This window comes from Rhinoraja longicauda, chromosome 1 (genome assembly GCF_053455715.1).
Source record: "Rhinoraja longicauda isolate Sanriku21f chromosome 1, sRhiLon1.1, whole genome shotgun sequence".
In the NCBI taxonomy this organism is placed as follows: Eukaryota; Metazoa; Chordata; class Chondrichthyes; order Rajiformes; family Arhynchobatidae; genus Rhinoraja; species Rhinoraja longicauda.
The window spans coordinates 97,105,206-97,119,362 of NC_135953.1; the positions used below are offsets into that span (position 1 = coordinate 97,105,206).

A 14,157-nucleotide genomic window follows, 5' to 3' on the forward strand; every position below is an offset into this window, starting at 1 on the left:
GTATATAGGTGAATTAAATCAAATCTTGGCTATTATGCCTCTACTTTGTAGTCTGAGATCCATTAGTGACAATGCAGAGTGACATAAATTGTCATCACAATTTTAAAGTGTCTAACTAGTTGAAATCCATCATATATTCTTTAAGATGATCAGCAATTTTCTTGCACATTAACCGGCTTATTATTAGAAAACAACATTCTTGCAAAGCGTGCAGAAAAATGGTGATTTAATCTTCTGATTAATTGGTATTTCCTCTCTCGTTCACCAATTTGCAGAGCAATGAAAATCGACAATCCACAACCTCTAACAACTTCTTACAGATAATGATTAGATGTTTTTTTGGCAATCAAAAGATTACATTTTCAACAGGATTGTCGCTCATCGGAAAACACCTGCCTCGCTCTGGCTACTTTAGTTTAGTTTAGGGATACAGCATGGAAACAGGCCCTACGGCTCACCATCAACGCCAACCATCGACCACCCGTTCACACTGGTTCTATGTTACCCCACTTTCTCATCCACTCCCTACATACTAAATGTGGCAATTTACAGAGGCCAATTAGCCTACAAACCTACATTTCTTTGGGATGTGGGTGGAAACAGGAGCACCTGGAGAATACCCATGCAGTCATTGGGGAATGTGTAAACTTCACATAGACAACAGCTGAGGTCAGGATAGAACCTAGGTCGCTTGCGCGGTGAGGCAGTGGCTCTACCAGCCGTGTCACTGTGCCACCTATTGTTTTAGCCACTTTTCCTTGCCTTCAAATATTCCCTTTGAAAGTTATCATTGCAGTTTACACCAGCCCACAGACTGTGCTTTGGAGATCATCTCAGGCTGTGCAATATTAAATAATATTTCCCAGTTCACTCTGTCTTTCTGGTTCATCCTGTTTGTATCTTGAGGGCCTGAAGAATTTTGGAAGAGCTGATTTATTTTGGTTTTGTTTTGACACTGTTGTCTTAGTGGATGAGAAGCCGCTAGTAAAGACTGAAAAGACTTTATTCCTTTGAGTGCAGGAGACAAAGGCTTGATCTTACAGTGGTAAATGAAATCATTAGGGGAATTGATAGGGTGAATGTACAGACTTTTACCGAGGGTAAAGGAATAAAGAACCAAAGGTCATAGGTTTAACGGCTGTGGATGGTTTGACTGCCACGACCGTGGGAGAATAAAGAGGAAGGAGATTGGACTTTATTGCCTTCCATCACAGCAAGGAACGTGGGGAATCCGCTGTGCTGAATGTTTATGTTAACTTTTATGTAGTTGTGTGTCTTGTTGCTTTTTTTAGTATGGCTATATGGTAATTTGAATGTCACTGTACCTTAATTGGTACACGTGACAATAAACTGACCTTGATCTTGAAGTAGAGAGGGGAAAGATGCAGCCTTACAGCATTGCAGTAACAAAGAAAATGCATGTTTAAAAAAAAGGTTGAAGGAACCACAACGAGGTCGGTTGGGAGATCGGGACTAAATCCTAACTTATGGGAGGACCACTCAGTAGTCTGATAACAGTGGGGAAGAAGCTATTCTTCAGTCTTATGCTTTCAAGCTTTTGTATCTTCTGCCCAACTGGAGAGGGGAAAAGAGGGGAATGTGTGTGGTTTTTGACAACGTTAGCTGCTTTCCTGAAGCAGAGTAAAGTGTTGATGGAGGTCGCTGACTGCCAAGGAATGCATGGTGCAACAACTGATCATGGTAATCTGAGCCAAGTCTGCAATAAGCTGCAATTGGTGTAGTGAATCTGGTAATGGGAGGTGAATCTGTGGAATTCATTGCCACAAATGGCTGTGGAGGCCAAGACATTGGGTATTTTTAAAGCAGAGATTGATAGGTTCTTTATTATTAAGGGTGTCAAATGTAACGGGGAGAAGGCAGGAGAACAGGGTTCGGAGGGAAAGATAGATCAGCCATGATCGAATGGCGGAGCAGACTCGATGGGCCGAATGGCCTAATTCTGCTCTTATGTTTAGAGGGATAGGGGCCAAACGCAGGCAGGTGGGATTGGTATAGATGGGACATGTTGGTCGGCGTGGGAAACTTGGGCCAAAGGGGCTGAATCCATGCTGTATGACTCCGTGACCATGACGTTATGACCTCAACAGGGTCACCCCCTCAGCCGTCTATAATCCAAAGAGAAAAGCCCCAGCCTATCCAACCTCTCTCTATAACTTAGGCCCGAAGGGCCTGTTTCCACGCTGTACGACTCTATGACTATATCTTATGGTCACGTAATTCTCCATGTTGTGAATTTCAGGAACACGTCAGAGGAGGGCAGAGCATGAAGAACAGGGAGATCCGGTTCAAACAGGTTGGATCAGACCAACCAGGACCTGGTTACTATGACGCCTATCCAATAAACCTTGTTGACGTAACGAACAAAGCACCTAAGCCACAGTGCACATCGGTAAGCTCTTATCTCTTCCTTTCCTTTGCCGCTCTGAATCACAATACCTGTCCACCAGTCAGAACGGCAGTGTGTAAACAATGTTGATGCTATTTCATGTTCATAAGTCACGGGAGCAGAAGTAAGTCATTTGCCCCCGTCAAGTCTACTCTGCCATTCGATCATGGCTGATCTACCTTTCCCTCTCAACCACATTCTCCTGCCTTCTCCCCATAACCATTGACGGCCTTACTAATCAAGACCTGTCAAAACACAGTGATTTTGCCTCCACTGCCGTCAATGGCAATGAATTTCACAGATTCACCACCCTCTGACTAAAGAAAATCCCTCTTCATCTCCATTCTGATTTCTGTACAACGATGTCCTAAATCTCACCTTGCAGTGTGGGTGGGTTCATCTAAAATAACCAGGTGAACATTGACCCTGCTGAAGATAGACCCTTCTTTGTGCGTCTGAAGCAGGGTCTTGGGCCGAAGCGTCACCTATCCATATTCTTCAGGGATGCGTCTGACCCACTAAGTTACTCCAGCAATTTTTGTCTTTCCTTGGTGAACTAGCATCTTCAGTTCCTTGTTTCTACTTCTTTATTCAACAGTGTTTACTGAGCCACAAAACAGCAGGGCCCTCTTTAAAGCAGCATCTATTTTCATGCAGAATCTATTTTACCGCAGTAAAATAGATGCTGTTATAAAGTTTATTATTGTCACGTACCAATGTATAGTGAAATGTTTTGTTTTGCATGCTATCCAATCAAATAAGATAATCCTACACATAAATACAAACAAGCCATGCACAAGTACGATAGGTAGAGTGAAGGGGGAGATGCAGAATGCCTGAAATCATGGTCAGAGTCCAGGATCTCGGGGCCCGAGTCCCAAGTGTTTCCTCGTCATATGTCTCAAACAGATCAATGAAAGCAACACAACAGAATCTGTAAGAGTAGGGAGAAGGAGGAAAGATCAGGGTGGGATGTCACCCGGGTCATTCCTCCTTCTCCCTACTCTTATCTGGCAGAAGGTACAGAAACATGAAAGTAAGGCCTCAATTTGCTCAGGAGATGAGGAAGTTTGTCATATTTTCAATGAAACTTACAAACGGCTGCACCATAGAAAGCATACTGTTGGGTTGCATCACAGCTTGGTTTGGTAACGGCTTTTTAGTTTAGTTTATTGTCACGTGTACAGTGAAAAGCTTTTGTTGCATGCTATCCAGTCAGCGGAAAGACAATACATGATTACAAACGTGATATTTACAGTGTACAGGTGCATGATAAGGGAATAAGGTTTAGTGCAAGGTGATGCCAGCAAATTCTGATCAAGGATAGTCCGAGGGACACCAATGAGGTAGATAATTCAGGACTGGCTCTCTGGTTGTGGCAGGATGATTCAGTTGCTTGATAACAGCTGGGAAGAAACTGTCCCTGAATCTGGAGGTGTGCCTTTTCACACTTCGTTACCTTTTGCCTGATGGGAGAGGGGAGAAGAGGGAGAGGCCAGGGTGCGACACGTCCTTGGTTATGCTGCTGGCCTTGCCGAGGCAGTGTGATGTATAAATGGAGTCAATGGAAGGGGGTTGGTTTGTGTGATTGTCTGGGCCGAGTGCACAATTCGCTGCAGTTTCTTGAGGTCTTGGATTGAGCTGTTTTCTCAAACTAAGCTGTGATGCATCTTAATAAAAAGCTTTCTATGTTGTATCTGTAGGCGTTGATGAGAGTTGTAGGGGTCATGCCAAACTTCCTAAGCCTTCTAAGGAAGTTGAGGCGTCGGTGTGCTTTTTTGGTCATTGCTTGTTGTTTTTGGTCATTGCTTGTTGTTGGTGGTTGTTGTTGTTAGTGATATTGACTCCTCGGAATATGAAGTTTTCAACCATCTCTACTTTGGCGCCGCCAATGCAAACTGGGGTAGGTGTACCGCTCTGCCCAAGGCTGCAAGAAATTGCAGGCAGTTGTGGATGTAGCCCAGTCCATTATACAGACCAGCCGCCCCAATCATTGACTCCATCTACACTTCACGCTGCATTGGAAAAGCAGTCGACGTAATCAAAGACTTCTCCCATTCCTTCTTCTCCCAGCTCCTATTTGCCGGAAGATACAAAAGCTTGAAAACGTGCACCACCAGACTCGGGAACGAGTTCTTGCCCTCTGTTATCAGGTCTCTGAACAGTCCTTCCATATGCTAGGGTACTGTCCGATTTACCTCTACCCCATTGCGGACATTGGACTTTATCGAACTGATGCGCTTCAATGCTGAGAACTATGATCTGCACTCTATCTTCCCCTTTGCTCCATCTATTGTTTTTGAGATTAACGTAATAGTATTTATGTATGGTGTTATCTGCTCTGTTTGGGTAGAATGTAAAACAAGCTTTTCACTGTACCTGGGTACACGTGACAATAATAAACCTCAACTTAAACCTGTGGGTTCGAGTCCCATTCTGGAGAACTATGCTTTGAATGAGAACTATGCCCATCTCCGTCCATCCCTCTCCTCCACAGCTGCAGAAACCCTCATCCACGCCTTCATCACCTCCCGTCTGGACTACTGCAACAGCCTCCTCTATGGTTCACCCTCAAAAATCATCAATAAACTCCAATACATCCAGAACTCCGCTGCCCGTCTACTCACTCACTCCCCGATCCGTGACCATATCACCCCCGTCCTTTACAAACTCCACTGGCTCCCCATCCCCCAGAGAATCCAGTACAAAATCCTCCTCATAACCTACAAAGCCCTCCATAACCTGGCCCCATCCTACCTGACCGACCTCCTCCACAGGCACACTCCCACCTGCACCCTCCGCTCTGCTGCTGCCAATCTCCTATCCCCCCACATCCGGACCAAACTCAGATCCTGGGGGGACAGGGCTTTCTCCATCGCTGCTCCCACACTCTGGAACTCACTACCCCAAACCGTCAGAGACTCCTCCTCACTCACCTCATTCAAAACATCACTGAAGTCTCATCTGTTCAGCACTGCCTTCAACCACTAACCGTCACCTCACCTTCTTTTTCCTTTTCTGTTCGTTTACTTATTTATCTATTTATTTTATTTTCTATGTTTTAGTAAACCCTGTAAAGCGTCTTTGAGTGTTTAGAAAAGCGCTATATAAATGTAATGCATTATTATTATTATTATTTGAATATCGCGGGGAGCACCTTAATATTAAATCTAATGCCTCATTCTTCCATGCATAGCCTGGTAAAGCTGACAGTGTCACTGCAGCTTATGTGACATGGTATTAGACAGTTCATTATTGTCACGGATACAGAGATGCAATTAAAAACATTTGTTTGCATGCTGTCCAATTAAATCATAAAAATTGGTACAATCAAGCCGCACACAACAGGTAGTGCAAAAAGAAAAATACCAGAGAGCAGAATGTGGTTCTCAACATGGTAGCACAACAATTCCAAAGACAAAGCCCAATGTCTGCAATGGGGTGGAGGTGAATCAGACAGTACGATAGCTAGTAGTGTTACAGCATTGTCGCATTACAATTCCAGAGAAGAGGTCCAATGTCCGCAATGCTGTAGGTTGAAAGATCGGGACAATACCCTAGCTTATGGAAAGACTGATAACTGAGGGGAAGAAGCTGTTCCTGCATCTGGTGGCGCGTTTTCAAGCTTTTGTATCTTGCAAGGAAGGACCAGGGTGGGAAAGGTCCTTGATTATGTTGGCTGGTTTCCTGAGGTAGAGAAGTGTAGATGGAGTCAATGGTGGGAAGTCTGGTCTGTGCGTTGAGCTCAGCTGTATCCACAACTCTCTGTAATTTCTGAAGATAGACACAAAAGTGCTGGAGTAACTCAGTAGGTCATGCTGCCTGACTTGCTGAGTTACTCCAGCACTTTGTGCCTATCTTTGGTAAAAATCAGCATCTGCAGTTCCTTCCTACTTATTTTCTCTGCAATATCTTGCAGTCTTGGGCAAAGACCATCCAAGCTGTGAAGCATACTGATAGGATGTTTACAACGCTGCATATGTTGAAGTTGGTAAGAGTTGTTGGAGACACGCCAAATTTTCTCAGTCTCCTGAGGAAGTCGAGGCATTGCTGTAGTTAATTTGACCTTGTGCTTCAATGTAGTTGGCCCTGGGCAGATTGTTGGTAATATTAACGCCAAGGAACTTGAAGCCCTCAACCATTTCCACTTTGGCACCATTGAAACTAATTATCTACTCCAACATACTTCCTGAGGTTACCAGTGGCAACTGACAGCACACGGTGTAATTGGTGATGGTTCTCTTTTGTTTCCGCTGCAGACGCTTGTGAGTCCTTCAGCCAGCGCCCCGTCGATTCCCGCATCCAGCCAGTCCCACGGCTACGAGGAAGCTATCAATGGTGTATTGTGCAGGCACCTACCTCCTTCCAGAGATACATCGCTCGGGCCAGCCTACTACAATCCGCAATATGTGAGTAACGGTCACACTCCGTAGAAATGTAGCGAAATAATTAGACATTAATTTGTTTTGCTGAACTGCGATTGAACAAATACTTTCTTTGCTGAAGTGTGAAGAGAAAAGCATTTAATATTATTTGGCGTGGCATAGTGGAGCAGCTGATAAAACTGCTGCCTCACAGCCCCAGAGACCCGGGTTCGCTCCTGACCTTGGTTGTAGTCTGCATGGAGTTCGCACATTCTCCTTGTGACTGTGTGGGTTTCCGCCAGGTGCTACGGTTTCCTCCCACATCCCCAAGATGTGCTGGTTTGTAGGTTAATTGGCTCTCAGTAAATTGCCCCCAATGTGTACGAGTGGATGAGAAAGTGGGATAACAAAGACCTAGTGTGAACGGGTGATTGATGGTCAGCGTGGACTGGGTGCACGAGAGGGCATTTTCCATCAATGATTGTAAAAGTACAGAACACCTAACTAGGAAGTAGTTCTGGTTTCCCATTACAGGAAGGATGTGGAGGCTTTGGAAAGGGTGCAGAGGATGGTGAGTAAGGTGGGCCTAAAATTGTCGCGCTATCATGTACCGTTTTGGCTGTAGTTCAGGAAGGAACAAACAAACAAACGAGAGTTTTAGTATATAGATGTGCGGGAAAGGTTTTTTTACAGAGAGGGGTGGGTGCCTGGAATGATCTGCCTGGGGTGGTGGTGGAGGCAGGTATGGTAGTGGAGGCAGGTATGGTAGTGGCGGCAGGTATGGTAGTGGAGGCAGGTATGGTAGTGGAGGCAGGTATGGTAGTGGAGGCAGGTATGGTAGTGGAGGCAGGTATGGTAGTGGCGATTAATAAACGTGTAGATCGGTACATGGATTATCAGAATGGAAGGATCATGTACAGGCAAATGAGATTAGTTTGACTTGGCCTAATGTTTGGCACAGTTATTGGTCCAAACGGCCTGTTCCAATGCCGTACTGTTGTACATTTATGTTTATTTCAATTGCCCCTCTTGAATCAAACGTTGAGGAGCATGGTTCAACACGAGTATGATGTTGTTCCCATTCTGGATGTAAATCTTGAATAAAGCTGCTCTTAAGACTAGGAGCCGACATTGATTCTGCAGCACTATCTCTGCATTGTGTATCCCCAACTAGGTGACGCACTGCAACAAGAGAGACTTAACTCCTCTTCACGTTCCCACACCAACCTTTCAGTCCTGGGCCTCCTCCATTGCCAGAGTGAGGCTACACGCAGCACCTCATATTCTGCTTGGGTAGCTTACAACCCAACGGTATGAACATTGAATTCTCCAATTTTAAACACATTCCCTCTTGCCTCTCTCCAGTGTCTACTCCCACCCAGTATGCACCCGTTTCTCCCACTCTGCCGCCCCTCTTATTCCCGCCCCCTTCCACCTATATCTCTCCCTCTGGCTCACATTTCACTTCTCTTCTTATCTGACACCCTTTTGTCTCCATTTCATTCCCAGTCTTTGTCCACTCGTATGCCAATTATACAACCTTAATCTGTATCCACCTATTACTTGCTGGTTTTGTCCCACCCGTCTGCCAATTATACAGAAATAAGGAACTACAGGTGCTGGTTTATACCAAAGGTAGACACAGAGTGCTGGAGTAACTCAGTGAGTCAGGCAGCATCTCAGGAGAAAAAGGATGGGTGCGACCCTTCTTGACATGAAACGTCGCCCATCGTTATTCTCTAGAGATGCTGCCTGATCTGCTGAGTTACTCCAGCACTCTGTGTCTATCTTTGCCAATTATACAATCCTGACCTGTATCCACCTATCACTTGCACGCTTTGTCCCATTCCACCTCTTTTAGAGCTTTTCCTCTCACCACAATCAGTCTGAAGTAGGGTCCCGAACTGAAATGTCTGTCCATTCACTCCACAGATGCTGCTAGACCCGCTCAGGTTCCAGCTAGACCCGCGGTGGTTACTCCACCACTTTGTGCTTTTCTCAAGATTCCTGCATCTGCAGTTCCTTGTGTCTCAATTTTCTTTGACGACAGTTTGTAAACCTCCAACATGGAGAAGGTCAAGGGCCAGAGATGAATGGGAAGCATTTGGAATTCCAATATGACCATGCGGGGAATATGGAGCAAGAACATAATGCGATAACACCCAGAGCATTTTGTTTTATTAGGTAGTGTAAGTTGGCTGTGAAGTATTGGGTTTAGATTAGGTTTAGGTTTACTGTAATAATGTCACGTGTGCAGAGGTACGGTGGAAAGCATTGTTTTGCATGCTATCTAAACAGATCAGATGATACTATACATAAATGCAATCAAGTCAAACTCGAGCACAATGGGTAGAGCAAAGGGGAAGATACAGAGTGCAGAATATAGTGCTCAGCATTGCAGTGCATCAGTTCCATAGACAATATCCAATGTCTGCAATGGGGTAGAGGTGAATTGGACAGTACCCTAGCTGATGAGATGGGCTGTTCAGAAGCCTGGTAACAGAGGGGAAGAAGCTGCTCCTCAGTCTGGTGGTGCACACTTCTGTCCAATGGGAGCGGGGAAAAGAAGGATTGATTGAGATGGGACAAGTCTTTGATTGTGTTGGCTGCTTTTCCGAAGCAGCGTGAAGTGTAGATGGAGTTGGTGTCGGGAGTCTGGTCAGTGTGAACAGAAACAAAGGAGAATTCTTTGAAGTGCATCTGATGCAATACCACTTTATACATTGCACTGCAGTGTACAGTACTCATGTATCCAGTACCCTTTGGGGAACCTCATCACTGGCAGCAAGCATAGAGTGCATCCTCATCGCATTCAATGCAGTTTAATCTATTATCTCAAAGATGGACCAAATAAAATCAAATCCTTTTAAAATCATATTGCCAAACAGTAATGCCACTCCAGGGCCATTTTAAATTTAACTATCTCCATCAATTCCCTTTGATTTGCAAAATTACTTCTGCTAGCCAGCTCAACAGCAAGGAGTCATACCCAGGCAAAACAATAGTTGTGGCGGTACAGTGGTGCAGCTGGTAGAGCTGTTGCTTCACAGAGCCAGAGATCCAGGTTTGGGGTAGAGGTGAATCGGACGGTATCCTAGCTTATGGAAGGACCATTCAGAAGCCTGATAACAAGGGGGGAAGAAACCGTTCCTGAGTCGGATGGTGTGTGCTTTCAAGCTTTGTATCTTTCAATCAATCAATAGTTAATTTGCTTTTAGATTTCTGCAAGCTGTGGCGTTTCTGGTTTTAGACTTTAGCCTTTAGAGATTCAGCTTGGAAACAGGCCCTTCAGCCCACTGAATCCGCACAGACCAGCAGCTATGTTTCTATGTGACTAACACTATCCTACACACCAGGGACAATTTTTACAACTTACCAAAGGCAATTAAGCTACAAACCTGCACATCTTTGGAGTGTGGGAGGAAACTGGAGCACCCTGAGAAAACCCATGAGGTCACAGGGAGAACTTACATACTCCATACAGACAGCACCCCTAGTCAGGATCGAATCCGGGTCTCTGGTGCTGTAAGGCAGCAACTCTACCGCTGCACCACTGTTAAATCATTGAGCTAGCAGTCAAAGTTTAGACCATTGATCCAAGATTGAAGGGTCTCGATCTGAAACGTCACCCATTCCTTTTCTCCAGTGATGCTGCCTGTCCTACTAAGTTTAAACCAGCATCTGCAGTTCCTTCCTACACATACAAGAGTTCAAATTGCACCATGATGTCTGGGTGAAATTTCAAAAAAGGAATAAGTGAAGCTAGTGACAGTAGTAATGGAAATACAGGAATGTTGCAAATTCTTTACACAGTGGGTGGTGGGTCCCTGGAATGCACTGCTGGGGGTGATGGAGGAGACAGATACGATAGTGGTGTTTAAGAGACTTTTGGATAGGCACAAATTTGAAGTAACCTTAGGGCTGCATAGTGTCATGGCTGGTAGAACCACTGCCTCGCAGCGCCAGAGACCCGGGTTTGATCCTGATCACGGATGCTGTTTGTGTGGAGTTTGCATGTGTTCCCTGTGACCGCGTGGGTTTCCTCCGGGTGCTCCAGTTTCCTCCCACAGCCCAAAGATGTACAGGTTTGTAGGTTAATTGGCCTCTGTAAATTGTTCCTAGTGTGTAGGGAGTAGATGAGGAAGTGGGACAACATAGAACTAGCGTGAACAGCTGATCGATGGTCAGCATGGACCCGGTGGGCAGAAGGGCCTGTTTCCATGCTGTCGTTTTCAATTCAATTAACTTCACTGCCTAAAGATAATGATTAAATTGTTTGGCAATAATGGTGTATTTTAAACACAGCTCTGCAGATGGCAGTAGAAGCATGTGAATTTTGTGTGCTGAATAATGTCAGTATAGTACTTTAATTCAGTTTCAAACTATGCCTGGTTTATTGAAGAACAGAGATAGCCTGTATTGATTATTGTAGCAATATGAATCCAAAGATTACAATGTAAACACAACATATGTCATGAGATCTTTTATGAATCTTTCAGAACCTTTCCCCCCCAGGGTGGAAATGTTAAAGACTAGAGGGCGTACTAGACTTTAGAGACACAGCATGGAAACAGGCTCTTTGGCCCACAGACTCCTCGCTGACTAGTGATCAACCCGTACACTAGCACTGCACACACTAGGGGCAATTTACAGAAGGTAATTAACCTACAAACCTGCACGTCTTTGGAGTGTGGGCTGAAACAGGAGCACCCGGAGAAAACCTGCCTGGTCACAGGGACAACGTACAAACTCCATACAGACAGCAACCGTAGCGAAGATCAAACTCGGGTCTCTGGTACTGTAGAGCAGCAACTCTCCACTGCTCTGCCATTGTACCACCCTCTGGGGGAAATAATCCCAGTGCCTCCAATCTTTCTTGGTCATTGCCCTTTCTCAATTCTGGTAAATATTCTTGCAAATTTCACAGGACTTCACTACCTGTTTTCTTGCATGTAGAATGCAGAGCGGAACTTTACACACAACACTGCCTGTCTTGTAAATGACAGCAGCATGTTTAAACGGACGCCAGTGCCCTCTGTGTCCCAATGTTTAATAAATAGCATGCAGCAATTCCTCTGCAGGCAAGTTTAGCAAAATTATTAAAGTGAACAGATTCACCCGAGAATTGGTGACATGGTCATGGGGAGGTTAAAAGAAAGCTTGTGTTATATTATACAGAGATTGGTTCGAATGTGGAACTCATTAACAGAAGGCTTGGGGAGGCAAATCGAAGAAATGTGCTAGAAGGAAGAAAAAGACACACAAAACTGCAGATGCTGGAATCTATGGTTAGGTTTATTATGTATTATTTATAGGTACACTGAAAAGTTTTTTTTTTGCCTGCTATCCAAACAGACCACTCTGTTTCTCACTTCAAGAGATCACAAAAAGTGCTGGAGCTCTTGGAGGTTTTTTTTGGTAAACCAGCATCTGCATAGAGTTGCACAGCATGGAAACAGGCCCTTCGGCCCAACTGACCAACATATCCCATCTGCACTAGTCCCACCTGCCTCCTTTAGTCCATATCCCTCTAAACCTGTCCTGTCTAAATGTTCCTTAAATGCTGCGATAGTCCCTGCCTCAACTATCTCCTCCAGCAGCTCGTTCCATACACCACCAACCTTTTGTGTAAAAAAAAAAGTTACCCCTCAGGTTCTATTAAATCTATCTCCCCTGCATTCCAAGGAATAAAGTCCTAACCGGCCCTTTAGGTCAGGTCCTTGAGTCCTCGTAAATCTTCTCTGCTCCCTTTCCAGTTTGACAACATCTTTCCTATAACATGGTGTCCAAAATGAACAAAATACTCTAAATTGTGGCCTCACCCACATCTTAAATAACTGCCACATGACCTCCCAACTTCTATACTCAATATGGTGTGATGTAGGTCAATGTGTCGAAAGCCTTTTAGACCACTCTATCTACCTGTGACACCCTACCTACCAGTGACCTGTGCAGTTCTGTGTTTCTACATTTCTCTGTTTTTCTCTTCTTTGTCTTCCTCCTATACACCCTGCTCCCCACCGCCCCCCCCTTAACTATTTTGAATCTGACTGATGGCTTTAGTGATCTTAGCAAATCTATAAGACTCCTCTTTTAAAAAAATAAAACTCAAAATGCTGGAGCAACTCAGCGAGTCAGTCAGCATTTGTGGTGGGAATGGACTAGCAACGTTTCAGGCCAGGAACCTTCTTCAGTCTCTTGTCGGAGAGAGGAGGAGAACTTTGTTTTGCTCAAGATTTCAGTGGGAAAATGTGACAGAAAAAAGCATCAAAGTATGCTCTGGTAATTGTGGCTGAACAAAGGTCACACCAGTAAAATGGTTTTACAACATAGGCTCCATGCTGCACATGAAATTTAGCCATTACACCCACCCTGAAATCGTTTAATAATGTCAGCAACTGGACCTAATGACATAAGTTCGATGGAGACGAAAGTCAACAGCCGCCTGAAAGGAGGCATGGGATTTTGGTACATTATTAAATGGTACAACTGATTGCCAGTGTGATGAATCTCTATAGATTTCTTTTTAGATTTTTTTTTTTTAGAGATACAGGGTGGAAACAGGCCCTTCGGCCCACCGGGTTCGCGCCGCCCAGCGATTCCCGCACACTAACACTATCCTACACACACTAGGGACAATTTTTACATTTGCCCAGCCAATTAACCTACATACTTGTACGTCTTTGGAGCGTGGGAGGAAACCGAAGATCTCAGAGAAAACCCACGCAGGTCACGGGGAGAACGTACAAACTCCGTACAGACGGCCACCGTAGTCAGGATCGAACCTGAGTCTCCGGTGCTGCATTCGCTGTAAGGCAGCAACTCTACCGCTGCATCACCGTCTAAAGTAAAAGTCTAAAAGAATAATTAGCGGCAATGAGGCCAATGCAGCCCAATTAATGTGAAACTCATTATGGCTGGAACTACGAGGGGGCAGCCCTGAGCAAGTATCTACCTCAATGGAAACTCTCGGACTATCTATGATCGGACTCTACTGGTCTATATCCTGCACTTATTCACGTTATTCCTTTTATCATGTATCTGAACACTGTGGAATGCTCGATTGTAATCATGTGTTGTCTTTCCTCTGACTTGAGGAGATTTCGCAGTGGAGCAGTTGAATGAAACTGCAGATGCTGGAATCTTGAGCAAAACGCAAGTTGTTCGGCAGTCTAAATAAGGGTCCTGACCTGAAACGCCATCTGTCCATTCCCACCATGGATACTACCTGACTTCTGTGTTCCTCGAGCACCTTGTGTTTTGCTCAAGATTCCAGAATCTGCAATTTCTTGGTATCTCCATTAAAACTGCTCCACTGCAAAAGTGTGCATTCGTTGAAGAAGTTCTTCTCCTCTGTCCGACTCTCATTCTGAAGGATTACAACCC

At 44.8% G+C, this 14,157-nt stretch overlaps 1 protein-coding gene across 1 annotated transcript in view; it reads left to right on the plus strand.

Annotated features, from left to right (window-relative positions):
* Positions 1-14,157, plus strand: part of stpg2 (sperm-tail PG-rich repeat containing 2) — a 279,995-nt gene that overhangs the window by 9,795 nt on the left and 256,043 nt on the right. Inside the window, exons 3-4 of the mRNA XM_078411518.1 lie at positions 2,261-2,410; positions 6,667-6,816. Of these exons, the coding sequence (XP_078267644.1) occupies positions 2,261-2,410; positions 6,667-6,816 (300 nt within the window). The remainder of the gene's footprint in view (positions 1-2,260; positions 2,411-6,666; positions 6,817-14,157) is intronic.